This window comes from Podarcis vaucheri (assembly GCF_965113315.1).
Source record: "Podarcis vaucheri genome assembly, chromosome: 1".
Lineage (NCBI taxonomy): Eukaryota > Metazoa > Chordata > Lepidosauria > Squamata > Lacertidae > Podarcis > Podarcis vaucheri.
In genome coordinates, this window is record NC_138759.1 from 13,399,760 (window position 1) to 13,424,676 (window position 24,917).

At 47.8% G+C, this 24,917-nt stretch overlaps 1 protein-coding gene across 4 annotated transcripts in view; it reads right to left on the bottom strand.

Moving 5' to 3' along the window:
* Positions 1–24,917, bottom strand: part of INF2 (inverted formin 2) — a 68,110-nt gene that overhangs the window by 14,513 nt on the left and 28,680 nt on the right. For all 4 annotated transcript variants that reach the window (XM_082216656.1, XM_082216658.1, XM_082216657.1 and 1 more), the window contains exons 2-14: positions 20,458–20,866; positions 17,946–18,061; positions 16,228–16,387; positions 14,903–14,936; positions 12,808–12,949; positions 11,688–11,829; positions 9,374–10,309; positions 8,110–8,255; positions 6,316–6,377; positions 4,345–4,447; positions 4,135–4,220; positions 1,908–2,008; positions 58–128 (exon numbers count right to left, since the gene is read on the bottom strand). In XM_082216656.1, the coding sequence (XP_082072782.1) occupies positions 58–128; positions 1,908–2,008; positions 4,135–4,220; positions 4,345–4,447; positions 6,316–6,377; positions 8,110–8,255; positions 9,374–10,309; positions 11,688–11,829; positions 12,808–12,949; positions 14,903–14,936; positions 16,228–16,387; positions 17,946–18,061; positions 20,458–20,851 (2,493 nt within the window). In that variant the 5' untranslated portion in view covers positions 20,852–20,866. The remainder of the gene's footprint in view (positions 1–57; positions 129–1,907; positions 2,009–4,134; positions 4,221–4,344; positions 4,448–6,315; positions 6,378–8,109; positions 8,256–9,373; positions 10,310–11,687; positions 11,830–12,807; positions 12,950–14,902; positions 14,937–16,227; positions 16,388–17,945; positions 18,062–20,457; positions 20,867–24,917) is intronic.

The following is a 24,917-nucleotide window of genomic DNA, read 5'->3' on the forward strand; positions in this document are numbered from 1 at the left end:
AAATCTCTCTCCCATCCCTAAACTGCAGGGAAAGGAAGGGAAAGACCTATCACTTACGTAGTTCAAGAAGTTTCCAACTTTCAGGATCAACTGACAGAAAACAGGCAACCGTTGGCTGGTGAGGAGATCTGGGGGAGGGAAAAAATTAACTGGTACAAAGCCTGAAAACAAGACCTTAGGGCAACGGCCCTCTCCCATCTGTCATTCCAAGCAACTGGTTTTTAGAGAAATACTGCATCTGATAGTGGATAGCTCAGCTGGTTAGATATTGCCGAAGTTGCAAGTTCGATCCCCGTATGAGACAGCTGAATTGCCGAGGGTTGGACTAGATGATCCTCAGGGTCCCTTCCAATGACCACTCTATGATTGTGGCTAGCAGCCATTGATCACCCTCTCCTTCATGAATTTGCCCAGTCCTCTTTTAAAGCCATCCAAGTTGGTGTCAATCACTGCCTCCTGCAGCAGTGAGTTCCACAGTTTGTATTGTGTGGGAAAGTACCATATTTTTCACTCTATAAGATGCACCAGACCACAAGACGCACCTAGTCTTTGGAGGAGGAAAACAAGAAAAAAAAATAATCTGAATCCCAGAAGCCAGAACAGCAAGAGGGATCACTGCGCAGCGAAAGCAGCAATCCCTCTTGCTGTTCTGGCTTCTGGGACAGCTGCGCAGCCTGCATCCGCACCATAAGACGCACACACATTCCCCCTTACTTTTTAGGAGGGAAAAGTGAGTCTTATAGAGCAAAAATACGGTACTTTCTTTTTGTGCATAACCATGGAAGATTCCTATACCAGATTTAGAACCAGGAGTCTAGGAAGTTGCCTTATGATGAGTAAATATCACTGGTCCATTTAGCTCAGCGCAGTTTACCCTGACTGGCAGCGGATCCCCAGGGTTTCAAAACAGGAGACATTTGAATCCCTAGATATGCGGAGAATTGAAACTGGGACCTTCTACATGCAAAGCTCTACTACTGAGCTACAGCCAAATAAAGGTTAGGAAACATACAGAGAGGCGAGGCCTGCCATCGTGCCCCCAGTCCTCCCTTGCAGAGTTATCTTTGCGTGAGTAAGCAAAATGCCTTAATTTGGGGGGTATGGAGAAGAACAGATTTCTAAGCCAGGAAGCTAGCTTTCAAGTGAAGGGCTCATTTATGGGCTGAGGTTTCTTTGGAAACTGTTGCTATGCAGATGGGATTAGTACACTGCATGCCGAACGGATCGTGGCTCCATTCCATTCACTATCACTAGGCTGGTTTGTGCTAGCCTAATCTGGAGGCACCAAGTACATAAGACAGCTAAAGTTTGCATTTCCTGCACAAACGCAGACCTGTGCATTGGGGCAGCATATGACCTGGTTTCTCATTAAAAAAGCCAATTCTTGCATTCGACCGAGTCCTACCTATAAATGAACCCAAGTTAGTCATTAACTTCAATGGGTCTACTCTATATAGGACTGCCGTAGAACACCTCCCGGGGAGTTTGATTTCTTGGGACATCGCCATCTGAGATGGGATATCCAAACATTGGGGAGCACAAAAGATCTCTTCTTCTTTGGTGATCACTCATAGCCAAGTAAGATTGTCTTCCATAAACACGGTTTTAACAATGAGTCCATAAGTGACTGTGGAGGCCAATTCTGGATCCACACGTCCTTCCACAGTGGGGACATTGGTTTCTGGGCAGGAGTTGATCACGGTGTGGATTTGCCAAGCATGCTTTCCTCTTAGCACGTTTCTCCCTTGCGTCCTGAGTTCGAGTGTCTTCAAAGCCCACGACACCTTTGGTAAAGGCTGTTCTCCAACTGGCGCGCTCGTAGGCCAGTGTTTCCCAGTTGTAAGTGTTTATACTACATTTTTAAAAAACTGACACAAGATCTACCTAGGGGTTAAGCCCTTGTTTACCTTCACAGGCCCTCCTGATGGTTTCGGCTTTGGGCTGCAGCATCTCCAGCAGAACGGCCGTCTCTTCGCACATGAGCATGCACTCAATCCGCAGCTGGTAGCTGGAACAGAAAGAGTGATGCTGGCACAAAACCATCGCTCATACACTATGCTGAAAGGATGAAAGCGCACTGCCCCCTTCTCTTCCCTGCTCTCTCTTCTCCCCCAACTTTATATGGTATACAGCATTAAAGTCTCACATCAACTAGAACTGATCTGTAAAAAGGACTTTATGATCTGAAAATAGAGAAAGATGTACCGTACTTTTCCATGTATAAGACGACCCCATGTATAAGACAACTCCTATTTTTGGGAGCCCTCAACAGTTTTTGAGCTTCTTTTGTAAGTTCGCTGAGCTGTTGAGCAGCTTTTCGACGATCCCCCGCTCTGGCTGGCAGAACTGGTGCTGTAATATACCACATACTGGCACTCACCAAATACTCTTCCTAAGCTGGGAAGATCAGGTAAGCAGCCTCCTCTCCAACATTTCCCTGCTACTGCTGCAACACCAGCCCTCGCTTACTCAGCATATTAACCAGTGTATACGAAGACTCTCAATTCATCGCAAAAAAATTCAGAAAAAAAGGTCGTCTGATACATGGAAAAACACGGTATGAACTTTTGTAACTCAAGAAAATATTTAATAAAAACTACTACTACTACTACTACTACTACTACTACTACTACTACTACTTATTATTTACACCCCACTCATCTGGCTGGGTTTCCCCAGCCACTCTGGGCGGCTTCCAACAAAACAGTAAAAATACATTAAAACATCAATCATTAAAAGCTTCCCTAAACAGGGCTGCCTTCAGATGTCTTCTAAAAGTCAGATAGTTGTTAATTTCTTTGACATCTGATGGGAGGGCGTTCCACAGGGCGGGCGCCACTACCGAGAAGGCCGTATGCCTGGTTCCCTGTAACTTCGCTTCTCGCAGCGAGGGAACCGCCAGAAGGCCCTCAGAGCTGGACCTCCGTGTCCAGGTTGAACGACAATAAAAATACATAGAAAACCAGTGCGGGAACACCATGCTATGCATTTAATCAGAACTAAGAATTGATATTATTTTAGGCTAGCTCTTGTTGAGGAGGAGCTTGGTCAAAGCTATGTTATGTTGATCTAAGTGGCCCAGTTTCCCTGCAGGCACCTCTAGATAGCTGAATTCTCAGGCACATTAACAGAGACAGGTCTTTTCATGGCTACTAGCCACCAGAGGCAGGTGGAACCTCCAAATCTGAAAGCAGTATACCTGATGTGGGCTGAACATATGTCACTGTCTTATACTGAACCACGTGGACTGGCCTATTCAGCTGAGGATCATTTTACTGTAGGGGGAGCCAGTGCGGGGGCCCCAGGGGCCGTGGAGTACAACTCTAATCAGTCTCACCCAACATGGTCAATGGTAGGAGATGATGGGAGTTGTAGTCAAACAATATATGGCAGCCTTTCTCAACCTGTGTGTCCCCAGATGTTGTTGAACTACAACTCCCATCACCCCTAGCTAGAAAGGGTAGAGCTCAGGGATGATGGGAGTTGTAGTCCAACAACATCCGGGGACACACAGGTTGAGAACCACTGATATACAACACTAGTGGAATAACAAATGGCACCACTATCTGAGGCAGTCCTGTTTAGGGATGTTTTAAATGTTTGATGTTTTATTGCTTTTTTATTATTATTAATATTCTGTTGGGAGCCGCCCAAAGTGGCTGGGGAGACCCAGCCAGATGGGTGGGGTATAAATAATAAATTTATTATTATTATTATTATTATTATTATTATTATTATTATTATTATCATCATCAAATATCTCAAGGGCTGTCACATGGAAGATGGAGCAAGCTTGTTTTCTCCTGCTCTGGAGGGTAGGACTCAAACCAATGGCTTCAAGTTACAAGAGAAAAAATTCTGAATAAACACCCTTTCTGGTACTACAGATAAAATGCCTCCACTTCCCAAAAACTAATAAAACGCAGGCAAGACAAAAAAAAAACCCAACCTTCCCTCAAAACAGACAACTCCTCACTAAGCAACAAAAGCCAAAAATTCTCAATTAAAAACACATAAATTGGGAGGTGAACCTTGATGTCCACAGATACAATGTCAGGGCCTCTGTCAATCTGTTAGAACATAGGATTCATTTCCTTAACAGCCCCTGTTAAAAGATGTGGGGCTTTCCATTACCTAGGAACCCCAAGGAGCAGAAGATAGAACTGGTCTGCATTTGCTAATTTGTCCTTTTCTTCTTTGAAGGATTTCAGGTTTTCTATCTGAGAAGAAAGCAGAAGGGTTAAGTTCCAAGAACATCACTGCGTTTACATACTCACTGCAACACAGAGAAGAACTGAAATAAGACTTTGCTTATGTGTGTTTAGAAAGAAGGGCACAGCTTACTTCATGTTTTTCGGGTAGGAGTTTCAGCAGCTGCTTGAGAACCTCCACGTCAAACTTCGTCCGGTCGCCTTTCTGGATCATGTCAACCACCTCCACATTTGGGCTATCGATCAAAGAGATTGTTGGTTAGATGCAACTACTGCCCTGCGGGGACAGGGGATTATGAACTGGGAGTGGAGGCAGGGAAATCATATGACCTCTTCTGATAATGTTAGAATTTGAAGGTTGCCCAATGAAGTTGCCTGGCAAGTCAGTTCAGGATGAATGTTAGGGATGGGAGAACCTATCAATTTTTGTGTTTCTCAGTTTCTCATTTTTCCAGCTTAAGTTTAGTTTTTCAAATTTCAACATCAGTTTTAATTTATTTTGGGGTTTTCAAATCCTCATGTAAAGTCATTAGCATTATAATGCCATTTTCTTCTGATACAACATGTTTGCATTTCCCCTTAATATACACATTTTGTAGTCACTAATATATTGTGCATTTTTGTATGTCAGTTTTGCTAAGAATATATGTTTCTATGCACACTTTTCTTCTGAGTGCACATTCCCCCCCGACACATTACTTGACGGAAGAACTGCATTGCAAAATTCAGAGTAGTGTAGATTCAAAGGATGACCGTGTTTTGGTTCCTGTAGTGCTTCAGAAAGTGTGAATAATGTGTGTTCACATCTAAAAGCAAACTGAATCAAATCTCCCTCCTCCCTGTCCCTAACAAAAGCAAACTCTTCTTCATTCTGTGCATAATTGTCTTATGGAGTTACTGCAACAAGCTGTAGTGCTGGTCATCAGCTAATTAAGACACAGTCAAGGAGGGTAGATCAACCAATGGCTATTAACCACTATCTAGCTTTGAATATCTATTGCTAAGGTCAATCAACAAACTGGGGACTCGGCTATACAGCTGCACATAAAACGTTTTAAGTGTGTTGTAAAAGTGCATTATACAAATATGACACTAGATGGCGAGATTGAGCTATGGCAAATGCAATGTATTTTTTAAAATCATTTAAAAAATCATTTCTCACAACTTTTTAAAAATGTGTCTGGATTCCACTTGGGTCTTTCATACTCTAGGCTGCTGCAAGAAAAAAACTACCTTGAAATAAAAGTAACGTAAGTTTAGCTGCTGTTCAGACAGCTGCAGGCTCACGTTGGGGCACAATTATTACAATCTTTGGGGGTTCTTCCTCTCACACCACCTCAATGCCAAAAAAGAGATCTGGGCTGAATACTTCAGCTAAAAACTAGTCAAAATATGCCATTACTGTTATTTAAATAAATCAAGACAGCTGCTTGTGGGAATTACCGTATTTTTCGTCCTATAGGATGCACTTTTCCCCTCCAAAAATGAAGGGGAAATGTGTGTGCGTCCTATGGGGCGAATGCAGGCTTTCGCTGAAGCTTGGAGAGCGCCCCTCGCGCCAGGCAGACATCCGCAGCATGTTGGAGCCCTGCGGGAGTTCCCGCAGGGCTCTCTATGCTGCGGATAGCAGCCTGCTGCCTGGCGCGCGGGGCGCCCTGAATCAGAGTGCCCCGCACAACGGGGAGACATCCGCAAGCTCCACAAGCTCAGGGGACAGCGGGGAGGCGCAGCGCCGCCATCCCGCTGTTCCTCGACCTGGTTTGGTTTCCCCGACCTGGTTTTTTTGGGGGGGGAAATAAAGGGAAAAAATTTTCCCTTTATTTCCCCCCCAAAAAACTAGGTGCATCCTATGGGACGGAGCGTCCTATGGGACGAAAAATACGGTATTTGCGTGCACGTAGGAGGTTCTGGATTCAGGGCAACATTTGCACAAATTTACAGGTTGCAATCTTTTGGACAACCACACTTCCTTAAATCCTATTGAATTGCATGAATAAAAGACCCCACAGGATTGCAGCATCTACTAGGATTGCTAAGGAGTGCTAATTTTTCATCAACATTTGACCTTAATGCTCTTTTTTTTAATTGTGAAACGAGATCTCACCACTTGAATTGCTTCAAAAAGATGTTCAAATTGAGACTCTTCTTGGAGTCCAGAAACGTGATCTATTTCGGAAAAGGAAAACATTTTTGGTCATTCTTACAAAGAAGCGCACGGAAGTTACTCGGCCACTTTTTCTTGATGGTTAGACCATTGGTCTATTTGGCACAGTACTGCCTACACGAATTGGCAGCAGCTCTCCAAGGTTACAGGGATGCGGGTGGCGCTGTGGGTTAAACCACAGAGCCTAGGATTTGACGATCAGAAGGTCGGCAGTTCGAATCCCCGCGACGGGGTGAGCTCCCGTTGCTCGGTCCTTGCTCCTGCCAACCTAGCAGTTCGAAAGCACGTCAAAGTGCAAGTAGATAAATAGGTACCACTCCGGCGGGAAGGTAAACGGCATTTCCATGCACTGCTCTGGTTCGCCAGAAGCAGCTTAGTCATGCTGGCCACATGACCCAGAAGCTGTACGCCGGGTCCCTCGGCCAATAAAGCGAGATGAGCGCAGCAACCCCAGAGTCAGTCATGATTGGACCTAATGGTCAGGGGTCCTTTACCTTTTACCTCCAAGGTTACTGTCAGGGAACTGACATCAGAGCCAGAGGCGGAGGGAAGGCTCCCAAATGATGCTGGAGAGGGACCCAGCAGGGAGAGAGGCAGCTCATCAGCTGGGGAAGGTAATCAGCGCAACACCAGGGACAAAGGGGGGGCAGATGGGGGAATCGGCGAGAGGGCTACCCACACCCTCCCTGCACAGAAGACTTCCGCGCAGGGAGAGTAGGAGAAGACTTGGCGTCAAACAGCTTTTATGCTGGAAAAGTTTTAAGAAACACCCACTGATGGATTCTGCTAGCGACTGAGGCAGCCACGAAGTGAAGGGCTGTCGAGACAGAAAGGGTTTAACAAGGCAACATAGCCAGGAGTGGCGGCAACTTACGCACAAGCAACCCCTATATTCATTACAGTTACAGTCAGGGGTCTCTTTCCCCAGCCCTACCTAGAGATGATGGGATTTGAACCTGGGACTTCCTGCATGCAAGACAGATGCTCTACCACTGAGCTATGGCCCTTCCGCAAGAAAAGAAGAGGATTAGACAAATTTAAAAGGATTTAAAAGAGGATCAAACAATTTCATGGCTACTAGCTATGATGGCTCTGCTTTGCCACGAGAGTTGGAGCCAGCCAAGCTTCTGAACACCAGTTGCTGGATATCTCAGGAGGGAGAGTGTTTTTGTGCTTGGGTCCTGTTTGCAAGAAAAGGCTGAAGGAGCTGTTTGTTTAGTCTGAAAAAGAGGAGACTGAAAGGAGTTATGATAGCCATCTTCAAATATCCCAAGGGCTGTCACATGGAGGATGGAGCGAGCTTGTTTTCTCCTGCTCTGGAGGGTAGGACTCGAACCCATGGCTTCAAGTTACAAGGAAGGAGATTCCGACTTCACACTTTCTGAGGGTAAGAGCTGTTTAACAGTGGAATGGGCTCCCTTAGCAGGTGGTGGACTCTCCTCCCTTGGAGGTTTTGAAGCAGAGGTTAGATGGCCATCTGTCAGGGATGCTTTAGTTGAGATTCCTGCTTCGTAGGGGGTTGGACTAGATGACCCTTGGGTCCCTTCCAACTCTGTAATTATATCATTCTATGATAAGAAAAGAAGCAACTTTCCTCACCAACTTCGAAAGCTTCCTTGCCTGGTCACCTAAAGGAGATTCTCCATCATCACAGGCAAGTGGCTATCTGCAAGGCAGTCTTATTGGTATCATTGGGACAGACTGCGCAGTTATCCAGATGGATCATTGTCTTACCTCCTTCGGTTCCACCTTCACCGGGGCTGCCTGTTTCTCCTTGGGCTTCGTTTGTGGGAAGCAAAACAATTGCTCTATGCTCGTGTAGTCCGGCTCCATGATCTCCTCGCTACTGCTTGTCACGGAAGCCCACATAGAGTGCCCCTCTGCAAGACAAAAGGCATTATGGCAGGCGGCACACAACAAGTTCCCCTTGCATATATCCCCTCGAAGTGAGGCACTGCAGGAAAATTATTAGATATTGGATGCAAAAAAGAAAAAGAAAATAGTACAGTAGAAAATGAAAAGGTTGATGGCACTGAAGTCTTTGAGATGCCACAGGACTAGGGTAAAGTTGGACTGAATTACGGAAAGCCTCTCCTGCTGTCCTTTCTATCGTGCATCAATCATAAGCTGTACTCATTATAGTCTTGGGTGGCAGTTATTTGCTGCCCCATTTTCAATACTGTTTTGGGGGGAATGTTCTCAGAAAGAATCTGCATGGCCGTGGCTGCAATCCATCAATTTGCATTAAAAAGAAATCTCAGCAGGAGAGCCAACGATACTAAAATTGATGACGAGATATGAAAAAGAGACAGCCAAATACTTTGTTTTTACAAACACGTCAAAATAGCAGCATTCTAGAGTGTATAAATAAATATACCAAGTTCAAGCCAGGCATCATGGCAGCTCGAAAGCCTATCAGGACAAGGTGGCCACATGCAGCTGTCGAAACGACAGGGAGGAAAGTGAGGCATACATCTTTGGGGAGAGAGTTCCATAGCACTGGGGCTACCCAGTGGCGTAGCGTGGGTTGTCAGCACCCGGGGCAAGGCAAGTAATTTGCGCCCCTAACCCGTGGATTTGCGCCCCCTAACCCGTGGATTTGCGCCCCCTAACCCTAACCCCCAGATGTTGCGCCCGGTGCGGCCAGCCCCCCTGCACCCCCCACGCTACGCCACTGGGGCTACCACCGAGAAGACCCTACCAGCTATGCTTCAGGAGGACCTGGCGTGTGGAAAAGGACCTGCAAGGAGGACCTTAACATGCAGGTAGGCTTGCACTGGGAGAGAATTTGCGCTGGCGACAAAGCGAACGGGACGTGGCGTCAGTGGCGTAGCGTGGGTTATCAGCACCCGGGGCAAGGCAAGTAATTTGCACCCCCTAACCCGTGGATTTGCGCCGCCTAACCCTAACCCCTAGATGCTGCGCCCGGTGCGGCCGGCCCCCCTGCACCCCCCACGCTACGCCACTGACGCAACTGTGTGGCGTTGGCATAACTTACCTCTCACCACATTGGAGGGCAGCTTCTGCCAGTTCAACTTCTTCATCCTTAGCGTCGGAGGCTTCACCCTCTTGTGGAAGGGCCTGTTGTAGCCAAGGGGGACCTCGACACGAGCAATCACAATTTCATCCACGTTGCCTGCGAGGGGTGGAGGCGGTGGCACACCTCCCATGCTAGGGAGCGGGGGAGGGGGTGGCACACCTCCCATGCCAGGGAGTGGGGGAGGCGGTGGCACACCTCCCATGCCAGGGAGTGGGGGAGGCGGTGGCACACCTCCCATGCCAGGGAGCGGGGGAGGGGGTGGCACACCTCCCATACCAGGGAGCGGGGGAGGGGGTGGCACACCTCCCATGCCAGGGAGTGTGGGCGGGGGCGGGATCGCTGCCATGCCAGGCAGAGGGGGAGCTGGAGGTGGCGCGCTTATCATGCCAGGGAGCGGGGGTGGTGGAGGAATCGCTGCCATGCCAGGCAGAAGGGGAGGAGGGGGAGGGACCCCCGCCATGCCAGGCAGAGGGGGGGCTGGAGGTGGTGCACTTATCATGCCAGGGAGAGGTGGTGGTGGAGGCGGCGGCGGTGGCGGCAGCTGTTGTGATGCCATGCTGGCTGTTCCAGGAAGCGGAGGGGGAGGTGGAGGCAGTAGAGGGACACTCGATGGAGTGGAGCTTTGCCCAGGCAATGCCGAGCAGGTCAGTAGCTGGGGTGGCGTAACGCTCTCAGACACATTTGGAGCCTCTGGGTTGGGTGGGCCACCGGAAGAGCAAGTTGCGGGAAGAGGACATTTCTGGCAGGCGCTTGGAAGACCCTCAGAAGCATCATTGGTCTGAGTGCTCTCATTCACTTTGCTGGCGCCTCGCCGGGAGTCTGGACTTCTTTTCTTTGGCCTCTTCTTGATGGACAGCAGCCTCTCCATGACTTCTTCCACGCTGTTGCCTTGTACTGCAATGAAGGGGAGAAGATCTAAGGCATCCTTAGAACCAGTTCAAAGCCTCTTTCTGCACAAACAGCAACTACTACTACTATGACTACTATTGCAGAACAAGGGATACCCAGTCCAATGGCTGGTGGAGGGAAATTTTGGGGTGGCCGTAGAAAACCACTGTGGAAGAGTCAAGCATCTCCTCAGCTGCACACCTCTATCAAAAACGATGGACAGGTCCTCTGGCTTTATTAGAGGTGCTTTGGGTTGGTGGTTTCCAAATGATGTCGTTACCCTGCTGGAAGCTCTGCCATTCCTTCATGAGAATATAAATGATGGGTATCACAGGGGTTTGTTAGATGCACTTTCTGTTCAGATGACAGCTAGACACAACTTTCTTTGCCATAGAATGTAGGAAGGCAGACCAATAGTCTGCCTCCTTGTTGCCCTTCTGCTGGCTTTGGTGAACTGACTGCTTTCTAACAAAAGGGCTGATATCCTGTCATCCTTATTGTAATTATCTGTATGTTTTACATTTATAGAATTAAAACTATATATAAATACAGAATATATATTAATTTTGTATTTATATACAGTTTTAATTCTGTAAATGTTTATTTTTTAAAAAAATGATTTCCCTACCACCACCATTTTTTAAAGCTGTTTCTATTTTATCTGTAAGCTGTCTTTGAGTCTCTGTTAGGGAAAAAGGCATTATAAATATAAATGTAAATGTAAATATGCAGGGAAATGTTTCCCCTGTAGTATGTTTCCCTTTGTAGAATATCCTTTTAAAAATAGAAATAGTCCTAAACCAGAAACAATATTCTCAACATTTCCAGTGTCGAAGAAGTTGTTCTTCAACATCAACTTCGTTGGGCTGGTCATGCTGTTCGGATGCCTGATTATCATCTTCCAAAGCAACTACTTATTCCCAGCTCAAGAATGGAAAGCAAAATACCGGTGGACAACAAAAGAAGTTTAAAGATGCTCTCAAGGCAAATCTAAAAAAAGGTAGTATAAACACTGAAAACTGGGAAACACTGGCCTGTGAGAGCTCCAATTGGAGAAGAGCCATTCCCAAAGGTGTCATGGACTTTGAAGAAGCACAAACTCAGGACAAAAGGGAGAAATGTGCCAAGAGAAAGGCATGTTTGGCAAACCCTAACCGTGACCAACTCCTGCCCAGAAACCTATGTCCCCACCATGGAAGTATGTGTGGATCCAGAATTGGCCTCCATAGTCACTTACGGACTCACTGTTAAAACTGTGTTCATGGAAGACAATCTTATTCAGCTATGAGTGATCGCCAAAGAATAAGAAGAAGACGACAATGACGACAACAACACAAAGACAGCACTGCGGCTGCATCATAGGTTACAGTGAGCTTCCACTTACTGTCATTTGCAAGCAAGATGGCTCTGCTTACTAGGATTTCTAAGGATTCCCATAGCAACAGGCTGGAGCGATGGGAAGGTTCGAGATGCAAGAGGCTCTGGAGAATGGACAGCAGTTGGATGGAGGCTGGAAAGCTGCTCACCTGAAACGAAAAGCAGCCACCACAAGTTAAGCTTTCCAGATCGTAAGTCATTGTTACATGGCAGGGTGCCCATCCGGCCATTAAAACCTACGCTGTTGTAAGCCCAGGGCTGTCAAGTTATTTGTTGCTGATGCTGGATGTAAGGGCCAAGCCAAATTTCCCAGTTGTGGAAGCAGGCACAGGATACATGTGGGCGAATTCTTGTGTGCATGTGTGGCAGAGGGCATCTCTGCATGAGGGATGTATAAACCTCAGGATATATGGGCACCTTGCTCACAAACCTCCATGGTGCAGTGTGACTGTGAGTGAAACAAGGATCGCATTCTACATCACATCCAATATTCATGGAGGACAAGGCTGGATGGTTACCTGCCACCTTCAGGATCTGAAGCACCATGCATAATGGTGGCAGAAGACTGTTGCCCTCACAGTTTGCTTGTAGGTTTCCCAAAGGCATCTGGCTGGCCACTGTGGCAAGGGGAAGCTGGGCTTCACAGCCCCTAGGTTTGGGCCAGCATGACTCGTTGCATCTTCTAACTTCTGTTGCAGCTGTTTCTGTTCTGACAAAGCTTTCCCTCTCCTGGCTCCTTCACTGCATATATTTAGGCACCAGGCAAAAACATTCCTCTTAAATTGTTAATTAAACAATCTATGGCCTTTTAAACTGTGTATGTGCGGGGGTTATTTGTCTGTTATTATGGCGTGCATTTTTGCGTTTTTATATTGCAAACTGCCCCATGATCCTCGGATGAAGGGCAGTATAGATATTTAATAATAATAATAAGAGTAATAATTGATATGGTTGTTTTTAATGGGCTGAGTTGCTTTCCTTTGTTTATTGCTTAATAACCGATATTTATTAGGTTTTTTTAATGGATACTTGTTATTAGCTATTTGGAAAATGCGGGGGGTGGGGAACAGAACAGGAATGTTCTAAAAATGTTTAAAGCTGCATTTAAAACGAAGACCCCTACTCACTTTGTTAAACAGGGATGAGAAAACCTCTTGATGGTTGCTCATGTCAATCCCATCGCATATCCTCAGCAATTCCTCGTCGTCTTCGGACTTGGCCTCCTCAAACGTTTCACACTGGATAAGCAAGTCCTCATCCTCTATATCTCTGCAGAGAACCCGCAACAGTAGATATTTGCAAAACCCTCCGTTAAAAAACTGAGCTCATTTTGAGTTACATACAGGTATGAGAGGGTGCCCCCAAATCTCAACTCCTTCCTGCTCTCCTTAGTACAAGCATCTATACTGAAAAGGTGAAATACACATATTTAGGGAAACCTCTTCATATTTTAAGTCTCCCAAAACATTTTTTGGAGGGCAGGTCAATTTGCAAATCAGAGAATCCTGTGGCTTTTCTTAGTAGCAGTGCCCTTGGTTGGGGCCATAGCTGCCAACTTTCAGATTTGAAAATAAGGGATCAGCAGCCTCGAAAATAAGGGATCAGCAGCCTCACCTGTCTTGGGGACAGTCTACGGGATATCTAACAATCTGGGATAGCAGCGGGAAGCAGCGGGAAACGGCGCTGGAATAAGGGAATTTCCCGCAAAAAAAGGGAAGGTTGACAGCTATGGTTGGGGCACAGCTACCCTCCAGACACCAGCATCACTGGTGTTTACCTGGATGGGGATGCAGGTGGTGGTAAGGTTGGGGCGAATGCAGCTATGCTGGCAGGACTGCCGCTGCCAATCCAGCTCTCCACCCAGTGCAGCTGTATGTATGACTCTGACCTCACCACTGCCCTGTTTCAACCCAGTCCTGGTAAGCCATTGCTACACCCGGTTCAGGAGGGCAAACCCATGGCTCTGCCTCGTTACAAGTGCTGCTAGTGTCCTCTTCCAGTAAAATGCACCCATGGACCAAAGATAAATGAGAAGAAGGAATAAACGGGGGTTTCTTACTGGTGGGTTTAGCGAGAGACATTTATGGATCAAATCCTGGCTCAATAACCTTGCTTACTGTTAAGTGAGAGCTGGACCATAAAGAAGGCTGATCACCGAAGAATTGATGCTTTTGAATTATGGTGCTGGAGGAGACTCTTGAGAGTCCCATGGACTGCAAGAAGATCAAACCTATCCATTCTGAAGGAAATCAGCCCTGAGTGCTCACTGGAAGGACAGATCCTGAAGCTGAGGCTCCAATACTTTGGCCACCTCATGAGAAGAGAAGACTCCCTGGAAAAGACCCTGATGTTGGGAAAGATGGAGGGCACAAGGAGAAGGGGACGACAGAGGACGAGATGGTTGGATAGTGTCTTCGAAGCTACCAGCATGAGTTTGACTAAACTGCGGGAGGCAGTGGAGGACAGAAGTGCCTGGCGTGCTCTGGTCGATGGGGTCACGAAGAGTCGGACACGACTAAACAACTAAACAACAACAACAACAACTGTTAACTACTGCTTCTCATTATGTATGAACTGGGAACTGAAGTTAATGGCTTCCAAACCAGCTAGAATTTGGAAGTGGGAAGCAAGTAGTTTATTAAGCCAGTGCTTAATCATGAAAACTGGGCCACCCGCCTAGAGCAATTGTCTCAGTCTAGGTCAGGTGGGACTGGAGTTGCTTGGCTGGATTGTGAAGAAATCCTAGGTGGTCATAGCAGAATCTGGTGGGTTTGGAAAAAGCATGCTTCTAGACCTCATGGTAGCAAAAATCAAACTGAAAATGCATACCTATATTGTCATTATTTGCAAGAAAAAGATTGAGGGGTCTTAGAAAAATGATGGAGATAGTAAAAATCTCCAACACGCTCCAGTGTTATTAGTCATTTTGACTAGGGGGAAAATTCCTTCCAGGATCTAAATACAGTGATCCATCAGTCCCTAAATGTGAGCACAGCACAGCTGTTTCAAAGGAAATGTAATGGTGGTACAAGTCTATTCAAGCCCGAATCTCTTGATGCATAGGTCTGTCATGCAAAGTGGTTGGAGCTAGACAGAAATAACCACAGACATAATGGCTGGCCTGAAGATTTGTACCGACAATGATCATGATCATCCTGAAATGATGCGCTGCTGCAAAATAAATCTCAACGGATATGGTCAGAAAGATAATAAATGACTCACCTCAGCTTGGTTAAAATATCCAACAACTGGAGACCTGGAAGGAGCGAATTAAAAATGTCTTGAAGAGTTTCACTGACATAAAAGCAAATAGGGCTGGGTGATATATCAATATATCATCCAAAACCAGTTTGAAGTCCATATTGTGAGATTGGTTTCATAATATTTGACCTTGCAATATATTGCGAATCATTATTTTTTAAAAATATATATATATATATATTTATCACCATTTCCAAAATCAAATTCAAATATACATTTCCACTATTAATATCTTTCTTTATAATAAAACAATCAACAACTTCCCTTCTTCCCCTTCCCTGGTTCCTTTGATTTTCCCACTATTCCTGCATATTCTTATACAGTATATCCATTTAGTTTGATTTCTCCCCTTATTTTTCCTTTATTACATATTTTACTGTTGAATTTACCTTAATATTGCTAGCGTTTTCACATGTTTACAGTTATTTTCCAAATACTCCACAATTTTTCCCACTCCACTTTTATACTTGATCTACTTGCTCCCTTATTTTACTTGTTAGGCCTGCGAACTTTGAATATTCTATCATTTTTTTATCGCCAATACTCCTTATTAGGGACCTCACTCACAGACATGTGTCTATGTGCTATGCATAAATAAAGATGAGGGACAAACCACAAAGCCAGCCAATGCCTTAACATAGCTATTTCCTTATTTCAGACATTGTGATAGACCAGTATATTGCGATGTTTAGATGGTGATATATCATGATGTTGAAAACCAGGTTGTGCCCAGCCCTACTAACAAACTTATTTTATTTATTTAAATCTCACCCTTCCTCACAAAGGAGCTCAGTGTAGCAAACAGCAAGAGTAAAAGGTAAAGGTAAAGGGACCCCTGACCATTAGGTCCAGTTGTGACCGACTCTGGGGTTGCGGCGCTCATCTCGCTTTATTGGCCGAGGGAGCCCGCGTACAGCTTCCGGGCATTATGGCCAGCATGACTAAGCTGCTTCTGGAGAACCAAAGCAGCACACGGAAACGCCGTTTACCTTCCCACCGGAGCGGTACCTATTTATCTACTTGCACTTTGTGCTTTCGAACTGCTAAGTTGGCAGGAGCAGGGACCGAGCAACGGGAGCTCACCCCGACCTTCTGATTGGCAACCGCTGACCTTCTGACTGGCAAGCCCTAGGCTCTGTGGTTTAACCCACAGCGCCACCCGCGTCCCTTCTGTATATGACTAGTCTATACCTAGACCACAGCATCCTAGAACCGCAGTCTGGATCAAGGATGGCTCTGTCATTAACGTTGCATCATGTTCTTGGTTTCCGGATTGCTGTCCTTACCAATGAACTCATTGCGGAGCTGCATCCGAGCTCTCAGTTCTTCTGTCCCCAGGATGACCGCGTTGATGGCACTCAAGAGGGTTATCATGTAGGGCACGTTGTCAGTGGTCGAGAGCTCATTCATGATGACACTGAAGCGGTACTGTTGGTTCTTCACCGTCTGTGACACAGAAATAGCAGACGTGTCAAATCGAGGTTCAAAATCAAGAGGAACACGGGAAGCTACTTGCATCAAAACTGCCCAGACCCTTTGGACATCGAGCCCAGAAATGCCTACTTTTGACTGTCAAGGGCTCTCCGGGGTCACAGAAGGGTTTTCTTCCCCATCAACTGCCCTTCATGGAGATGCTGATGACCAACCCTGGGATTTCCCCCCTGCAGAGTACAGTGGTACCTTGCAAGACGAATGCCTCGCAAGACGAAAAATGCGCAAGACGAAAGAGTTTTCCGGTTTTTGAGTTGTTCTGCAAGACGAATTTCCCTATTGGCTTGCTTCGCAAGACGAAACGTCTTGCGAGTTCTTGCGAGTTTGTTTCCTTTTTCTTAAAGCCGCTAAGCCACTAAGCCATTAATAGCCACTAAGCCGCTAATAGCCGCTAAGCCGCTAATAGCCGTGCTTCGCAAGACGAAAAAACCGCAAGACCAAGAGACTCGCGGAACGGATTAATTTCGTCTTGCGAGGCACCACTGTAAGTGCTTTACAACTTAGCTATAGTCTCTTAATAAAGCAGCCAAACATAAAAAGCTCCTTTAAAATGAGTCAGGCAATTGGTTCTTCTAGCTCAGTACTGTCTAAACTGGCTGGCAGTGCTACACTCCAGCAGGCAGGAGATAAGTAACTATACAGCCTTTGGAAGACATATGAAGGCAGCCCTGTATAGGGAACTTTTTAACATTTAATGTGGAACTTCGGAAGCCAAATGCCTGTGAACTCAAATGTTTTGCCCCCCGAACGCTCGGAAATTGGAAGTGATTGTTCCGGTTTTCAAATTATTTCCAGAAGCCGAACATCTGGAACAGCTTCCGCAGCTTCCGATTGGCTGCAGGACATTCCTGCAGCCAATCGGAAGACGCGCCTTGGAAGTCGAACGTTTTGGAAGTCGAACAAGGTACATCTGCATTATGTGTTTGTACATGCTGGCTGGGGAAACCCAGTCAGCCGGGTTAATATTAACATTAATATCCACACTGATATTAATATTGATATTAATATTGAACCTGGGGCCCTCTGCAACCAAAGCAGATGCCCTACTAGAAGAGCTACAGCTCTCCCCATATCGCTCTATATGAAGAGCCTACATATGTAGATACACAGGAAGTTGCCTTATACAGAGTCAGACCATTGGTCCATCTCATTGCTGCCTACACTGACAGGCACCAGCTCTCCAGGGTTTTGGGCAGGAGATATTCCCAGCCTTACCTGGTGGTGCTGGAGATTGAAGTTAGGACCTTCTGCATGCAAAGGGTGCTACAGCCCTTCCCCACTACTAAATCTCATTATTATTATCTATTTACATTTGCTAGGTAAACCACTTTCAAAGTGGCCAATCCACCCATCCCTATATGAAGCTCTACCTGTAGGATAGCTGGAGGCTATCCAGTTAGTCACTGTGGGAAACAAGACACTAGAGTAGATAACCTTTGATCTGATTCAGCAGAGCATTTTTATACGTGTGTGTACATTGTGCCCTTAACAATACACCTGACTTTCTGCTTGCCTTGTAATGATCCAGGGCGTCCAACGCCAGAGCGTGACCATCCACAGAGTAAATGCAGAGAGCGGCCAGGAGCTCAAACGCTTGTTTCTTGACCATGACGTTCGAGGTGTCAAGTGCTGCAGAGACAGAGGGACAGAGGTCAGCAATGAGGGCACATTTAACCTTTGGTTACCAGATTTTTTTCAATGACTCCGGGGACACTTTTTTTTTTTTTTTGAAGCTGAGTAGCAACAGGGAGTCAGTAGTGGGGAGGATGAGGCAAAAGACCCTGGGCCCAAGCACACATGCATATTGTATAAAGGTGCAAAGCCCTTCTTTCGCACCCTGTAAAACATAAATGTGCAGAGTTTTTTAAAAACTGGGCAATGGCGCGCCGCTCACCCACGACTCCCAAGCCTCCCCCGATCTCCTTCCCCCTTCCTCCTTTGTTCTGACTGATCGGGGGAGGCTCGCGAGTCATGGGCAGGTGGCTGTTGTCTGGTTTTCTAAAAAAACTGCACATTTATGTTTCACAGGGTGCAAAAGAAGGGCTTTGCACCTTGCCTGGCAGAGAAACCACGCGCCTTGTGCCCCTCCTGGGCAGTGCCTGCCCGCCTGTGACTCCCGAGCCTCCCCTGATCTGTCAAAACAAAGGGGGAAGGGGGCAGAAGATCTGTACCGCCGGACATCCCTGGTTCCCCTTCGGCAGTGGTGGCAGCAGTGAGCAGCTCCTGAAGCCAGCCAGAGCCAAATGACCTACCAGACTGGCTCCGGGCTGCTGAGGCTGCCACTGCCACGTTTCCCGGGGACAGATTTGCAAATCTGGGGACATTCCAGGGACGGAATTTGTCCAGGGACAGGTTTACAAATCCAGGGATTGTCCCTGGGAACCGGGGATGACTAATAACCCTAGTCTAACCTCGAGACAACAAATTAGGAAACGGCTTAGTTCAGGAAGGCACAAATCCCACCTGCTTGAGGGAAAGTGAGCCCCTGCTCAGTTTGGTTGCGTACTTCCAGTGCTTTTTTTCCTGGGGGTACGCATGCTCCTAAACATTTTGTGACTCTAATGGAAGAAGAAACTAAAAAAAAAATAAAAATCTAAGTTTCTTCTCTAGCATGGTGAATTGTCAGTTCTGTTGCTACCCCTGATGGCGGCCTCATTTCCTCCCACAGTGTTTCCTGAGTCTCAGACAGAAGCGATTGTTTAATGTGTGGAGCAGTGTGGAATGTGGATGTGTGGTGTTTTACTAATGACAAGTTTGGCCTCATCGAGGGGCAGTATTTCAATATGAGTAGGGAAATTACTATAATGGAGATTTTCTTGAGTAAAAAAGTCCAGTATACCTGAAGGAGCATCTCCACCCCCATCGTTCTGCCCGGACACTGAGGTCCAGCTGGGAGGGCCTTCTGGTGGTTCCCTCACTGTGAGAAGCCAAGTTACAGGGAACCAGGCAGAGGGCCTTCTCAGTAGTGGCGCCCGCCCTGTGGAACGCCCTCCCATCAGATGTTAAAGAAATAAACAACCATCTGATGTTTAGAAGACATCTGAAGGCAGCCCTGTTAAGGGAAGTTTTTAATGACTTATGTTTTATTGTATTTTTATCTTTTGTTGGAAGCCACCCAGAGTGGCTGGAAAACCCAGCCAGATGGGCAGAGTATAAATTATTATTATTATTATTATTATTAGGGTTCCCCTAAACATTTTTTTAAAGAAAAAAGCACTACGTATTTCTAAACATTTTATTTATTGTCTAGGTCAGGCGTCAGCAAACTTTTTCAGCAGGGGGCCGGTCAACAGTCCTTCAGACCTTGTGGGGGGCCGGACTATATTTTGACGGGGGGGAAATGAACGAATTCCTATGCTCCACAAATAACCCAGAGATGCATTTTAAATAAAAGCACGCATTCTACTCATGTAAAAACACCAGGCAGGCCCCACAAATAACCCACAGGTGCATTTTAAATAAAAGGACACATTCTACTCATGTAAAAACACGCTGATTCCCAGACCATCCGTGGGGCAGATTTAGAATGCGATTGGGCCGGATCGGGCTCCCAGGCCTTAGTTTGTCCTACCCATGGTCTAGGTCTACTTTTGTTGCATTGCAACTACATGTTTTAGGTAAAGGGACCCCTGACCATTGGGTCCAGTCATGACCGACTCTGGGGTTGTAGCGCTCATCTCGCTTTATTGGCTGAGGGAGCCGGCGTACAGCTTCTGGGTCATGTGGCCAGCATGACTAAGCCGCTTCTGGTGAACCAGAGCAGCACACAGAAACGCGATTTACCTTCCCGCCAGCGCGGTACCTATTTATCTACTTGCACTTTGACGTGCTTTTGAACTGCTAGGTTGGCAGGAGCAGGGACCGAGCAACGGGAGCTCACCCTGTCGCGGGGATTCGAACCGCCAACCTTCTGATCAGCAAGTCCTAGGCTCTGTGGTTTAACCCACAGTGCCACCCGCATCCCACTACATGTTTTGTGTGCCTGCAAACACTGCGTGGAACGGACGAGGGAAACATTCTCTCACCTTGGGAGAGTTTCCTGACGTAGCCTTCATTGCTCACGATGTACTCGATGCCCTTCTGAGAGTTCATGACTGCTCGCACGCAGTTGATGCAAGTCAGCTGCAACAGGGCATCCGAGATCCTGGAGACCCCCCTCCCGGAAAGCCTGTCCAGGGCCTCAAGCAGGAGATCCAGTCCGCAGAGCTCCAGGAACTGGACCATCCAGCCATCGTCGCTGCTCTCCAGCCGCTTCTTGAGCCCTGAGTAGTTCACCACGGATGGGATCTGCAGGAGGCGGATGCACAGCTCCGGCTCTGCGTTTTCCAGGTTGGCCTCCGTCTGATCGGAGTCCTGAGAACCCAGCTTCTCCTTCAAGGCAGCCCATTTCTTCTGCACACCTTCCTTCTTGAGAGACATGTTGGCCGGTGACTCCTAAAGTGGGAGAGAGAAAGAGAGAAGCTCAGGCATTTATTTATTGTTGGTTTATTTACTTAAATATCCATAAACTGCACTTTTATATAACTCCTCACAAGGTGGCACCACAGACTATAAAACACCGCATTACAATAAGGGATTGGATGGCCATCGGCCGTGGAAGCTTTAGATTCCTGCATTGCAGAGGGGGTTGGACTAGATGACCCCTGGGGTCCCACTTCCAACTCTACAAGTCTAAAAAATGTCAGACACATCAGCAAGAGATGGTTGGCAAAGAATCTCGGGTGCGAAAAGCCAGCCTGAATAATAACAGTTCTTAGGATACAAGTAGAGATGGCTGCTGCTGAACCTCTAGTGGCAAGGAGTTCCACAGGGCAGGTGCTGTCCCACTGGAAGTTCAGCCCCTGATGACGTGCAGCCAAACCTCAGGGGCATGGGGGAACCACTAAAAGTGCCTCAACTTTCAAAATGTTGCCAGCTTTCAGATAAAACTCAGCGGCTGCTGCAAAAGCCTCTCCCCTACAACACAGATGTGTCACCACAAAGGAATGTGCTGGACTTCCAGTTTCTCTCCGCAGAGCCTTATCCATGTGATCAAGCTCCTGTACTGCAGCCAACACACTTCAAATCCACCGACTGGGTTTCCAAACAACTCAACAGAAGTCTTCAAAAAGTGCCTGGGGTGCATGCAGGGAGGGGAGGGGGCGAAACTACATATTTCTGCGGCAAGCACTACGTGGAATGCAGTGGTGCACACCTACTGGCTGTGATGTCAAATGAGCAACAAATGAGTCTAGGGCAGGGGTCAGCAAACTTTTTCAGCAGGGGGCCGGTCCACTGTCCCTCAGACCTTGTGGGGGGCCGGACTATGTTTTGAAGGGGGGAAAAAATGAACAAATTCCTATGCCCCACAAATAACCCAGAGACACATTTTAAATAAAAGCACACATTCTACTCATGTAAAAACACCAGGCATGCCCCACAAATGACCCAGAGATGCATTTTAAACAAAAGCACACATTCTACTCATGTAAAAAGATGCTGATTCTTGGACCGTCGGAGGGCCGGATTTAGGTGATTGGGCCGGATATGGCCCCCGGGCCATAGTTTGCCTATTCATGGTCTAGTGCAGGGGTGCCAAAACTTTTTTCAAGAAGGGCCAGATTTGATGAAGTGAAGGGCCGTGAGGGCCAACCAAAGTTGTTGCGCTTTTTTTAGGATTGAAATTGTTGAGCTTTTTTTTTTAGGGTTGAAGTTGTTGAGGGGTTTTTTGAGGATTTTACCCCATAAACTGCCGAAGGGGCCGGATTAGGCCCCCGAAATGGACTTTGGACATGTCTGTGGTAGAGCCTTTGGCCAACAAGGGAATCAAAAGTGTGCTAAAGGTGGGAAAGGAGGTAGCAGAGGAGCTGAACGGATTACTTGCATCTGTCTTCAGAGCAGAAGACTCGCGAGTAATAAGGTGAAACAGGAGAGATGCGAGCCGGGAAGGGCGACAGAAGGGCCCGGCCGGGCGGCGACTCACCTCGCAGGCGGTGCGCCATCCCTTTGGCCCAGGCGAGGCGGCGGCGGCTGCTCAGCGACCTCCTTGCCCGTCTCCTCGTGAGGGAAACGCGGTGGCAGCGGCGGAGCGCCTCCGGCGGAGCAAGGCCACTGGCCTGCCTTCCCCCCCACCTTCCTCCTTTTCGCCGCGCCGCCTGCACCTCTGCTGCCTCCCGCTCTCGGCAGGCCCTCCCGGGCGTCAGGCTCTGAGGGCGAAGGCACCCCACTCCACCACGCCCATCTGCAGCATGGCCCCCACCGCCACGCTCCCGCCAGCCGCCCTGGCCGCTTCGCCCGCCTCCTCCTCGGGCTCGAACCCCGGGTTGTCCCGGCTCCAGGCCTGCCTCGAGCAAGAGGAGAGCGGCGGCAACGGCAAGCAAGACGAAGGAGGAGGAGAAGGAGAAGAAGTGGCGGCGATTCCGCCGCCGCCGCCGCTGCCCGGCGGGTCCCGCAGCCGCCCCAGCTCCAGATGCTCCAGGCCGCTGGGAGGGCAAAGTCCTGCTATGGCCCCCGGACCCTGGACGAAGGCCGCCGCCGCCTCAGAAATTTTCTCTCAGGCCGGCCGAGTAACAGCGCGGGAAGGGAGCGCCTTCGCTTTCTCTACCGTCCGCCTTCCAGCCCCCCATCCCCGCCCAAAGCGCGCCGCCTCGCAGGGGGAAGCGGGCTGGCAGCTACACGGGCCACATGATGAGGTCTGGCGGGCCGGATTCGGCCCGCGGGCCTTGTGTTTGACACCCGTGGTCTAGTGTCTCCAACTCCCATTTTAGCTCCCAGCTAGCATGGTGAATCGGGAGATGAAGACTCACAGAAATGTAGAAGTGGAAGGGACTTCCAACCCCCAACCCCCAGCAATGCAAGAATCACAGCTAAATAATCCCTGATTATCCTGGAGAAGTCCATCACCTTCCAAGGAAGGCTGTTTTATTGTTGAACAGCTCTTGGAGGTTGCAGTCGGAGGCCAATGAGATCTGAAGATCCTCCCCACCCCCATCCCTGAGGACTGGGGAGGCTCAAGTCAAAAATCCCACCCAACCACTGGGTGAGCTTGGGCCTGTCAATCTCTCTAGCCTAATATACCTCACAGGGTTGTTGTGAAGATAAAATGGGTTGGAGGGGAAGAGCCATACATGCAGGGAAGAGTGGACAACACTGAGCCAGATGGACAATTGGTCTGGCTTGGTCCAATGCAGTTCCCTAGGTTTCCTATGCTGCTGGCATCGAATTCCTTGCAAGAAAAGGGTGGGATGAGAATGTCCAATAAGTGAAAAAAGGGCTTAAGCATCAGGCTCTTTGTTTTTCGCCTTCTCTGCTACTCTTGAATTCCAAATAGCTTGGACAACAGCCCAGCTGCTAAACCACTCTGCTGGCTAACAAAAAAAAAAAAAAAAAAAAGAAAGAAAGAAAAAGAAAAAGAAAAAGAAAAGAAAGCAGGGCAGCATTGCTGGAAAATGTGAAACAGTGAATAAGCTTTTTGTGCGCGTACCGTGAAGCTTAGGAGGAGAAAATGCACATGGCAAATAAAATCACCAGGGAGCAAAGGATATGTTGAGGAGCAACTATTTCCAGCAGAAGAACTCATTGCCTTCTTCCAAGGAGCTCTGGAAACAACCCCTTCTCCTGACCCCTTCTGAGCCAAGCCCTTCTGGCCTTGGCAGAGAAGAGGGATGAGGAATTTGTGGGGGCAGAAGAGATAAATCTGTCTTCTGCTTCCTCAAGCCTGAATGCTAAGCAGTGACTAAAAGGCTTCTTTAACATTTCCAAGCTGCCTTTTCTGAAAACCCTTTAGACTGAGAGAGAAAATGCTGAGAGAAATAAAATCAAATGTCTCATGATCTTCACTTTCTTGAGTGGGAGGATATTCTAGGGCAGCTTTGCAGGATGAATTTCTGGTCAACTAACAAATACTGTAGCTGTCATTTGATACCTAGAGCAAAGAATAATTCAATAAAATTAACCAAGAGCCTGAAACAATGAAATTAGCTCTATCCTTTTACACACACACAGGTTTCAAAAGTTTCTAGCTCCTCACAGGAGCTTTAAACAGAGCAGAGAAGTACATTCTAAGGCAGTGTTTCCCAAACTTTTTTGGGCAACGGCACACCTGTTTACTGAAAAAAAATCTCGCGGCACACCACCATTAAAGCCCCGCCCCGTGACGTCAGCGCGCAGCGTCACGCCGGGAGGGACGCACGAAAGTGAAAGTTTTTTCCCTCCCCCTTGCCGGGGAACCTCCAAGCTTTGGGGGTGGGAGGAGGCAGCAGAGCGAGGGACTGAGGGACGGCGGCAACTGAGGCGGCGGCAGCTGTTGTGGTGGTGGCGGCGATAGCGGGCGGAGGAGGGGGCGGCGGCGGGGCTTGAGGAGCTGTCGCCGGGAGTTGCTGCTGCTGTTGTTGCTGCTGCTGCCCGGACATGCCGGCCTCCTCCTCCTCCGCTGTCTCGCGCTCCTCCCTTTTGCACGCGCTGCCCCGCCGCTCGGCACCACCACCGCGGAGCCGCCCCCGGCTCG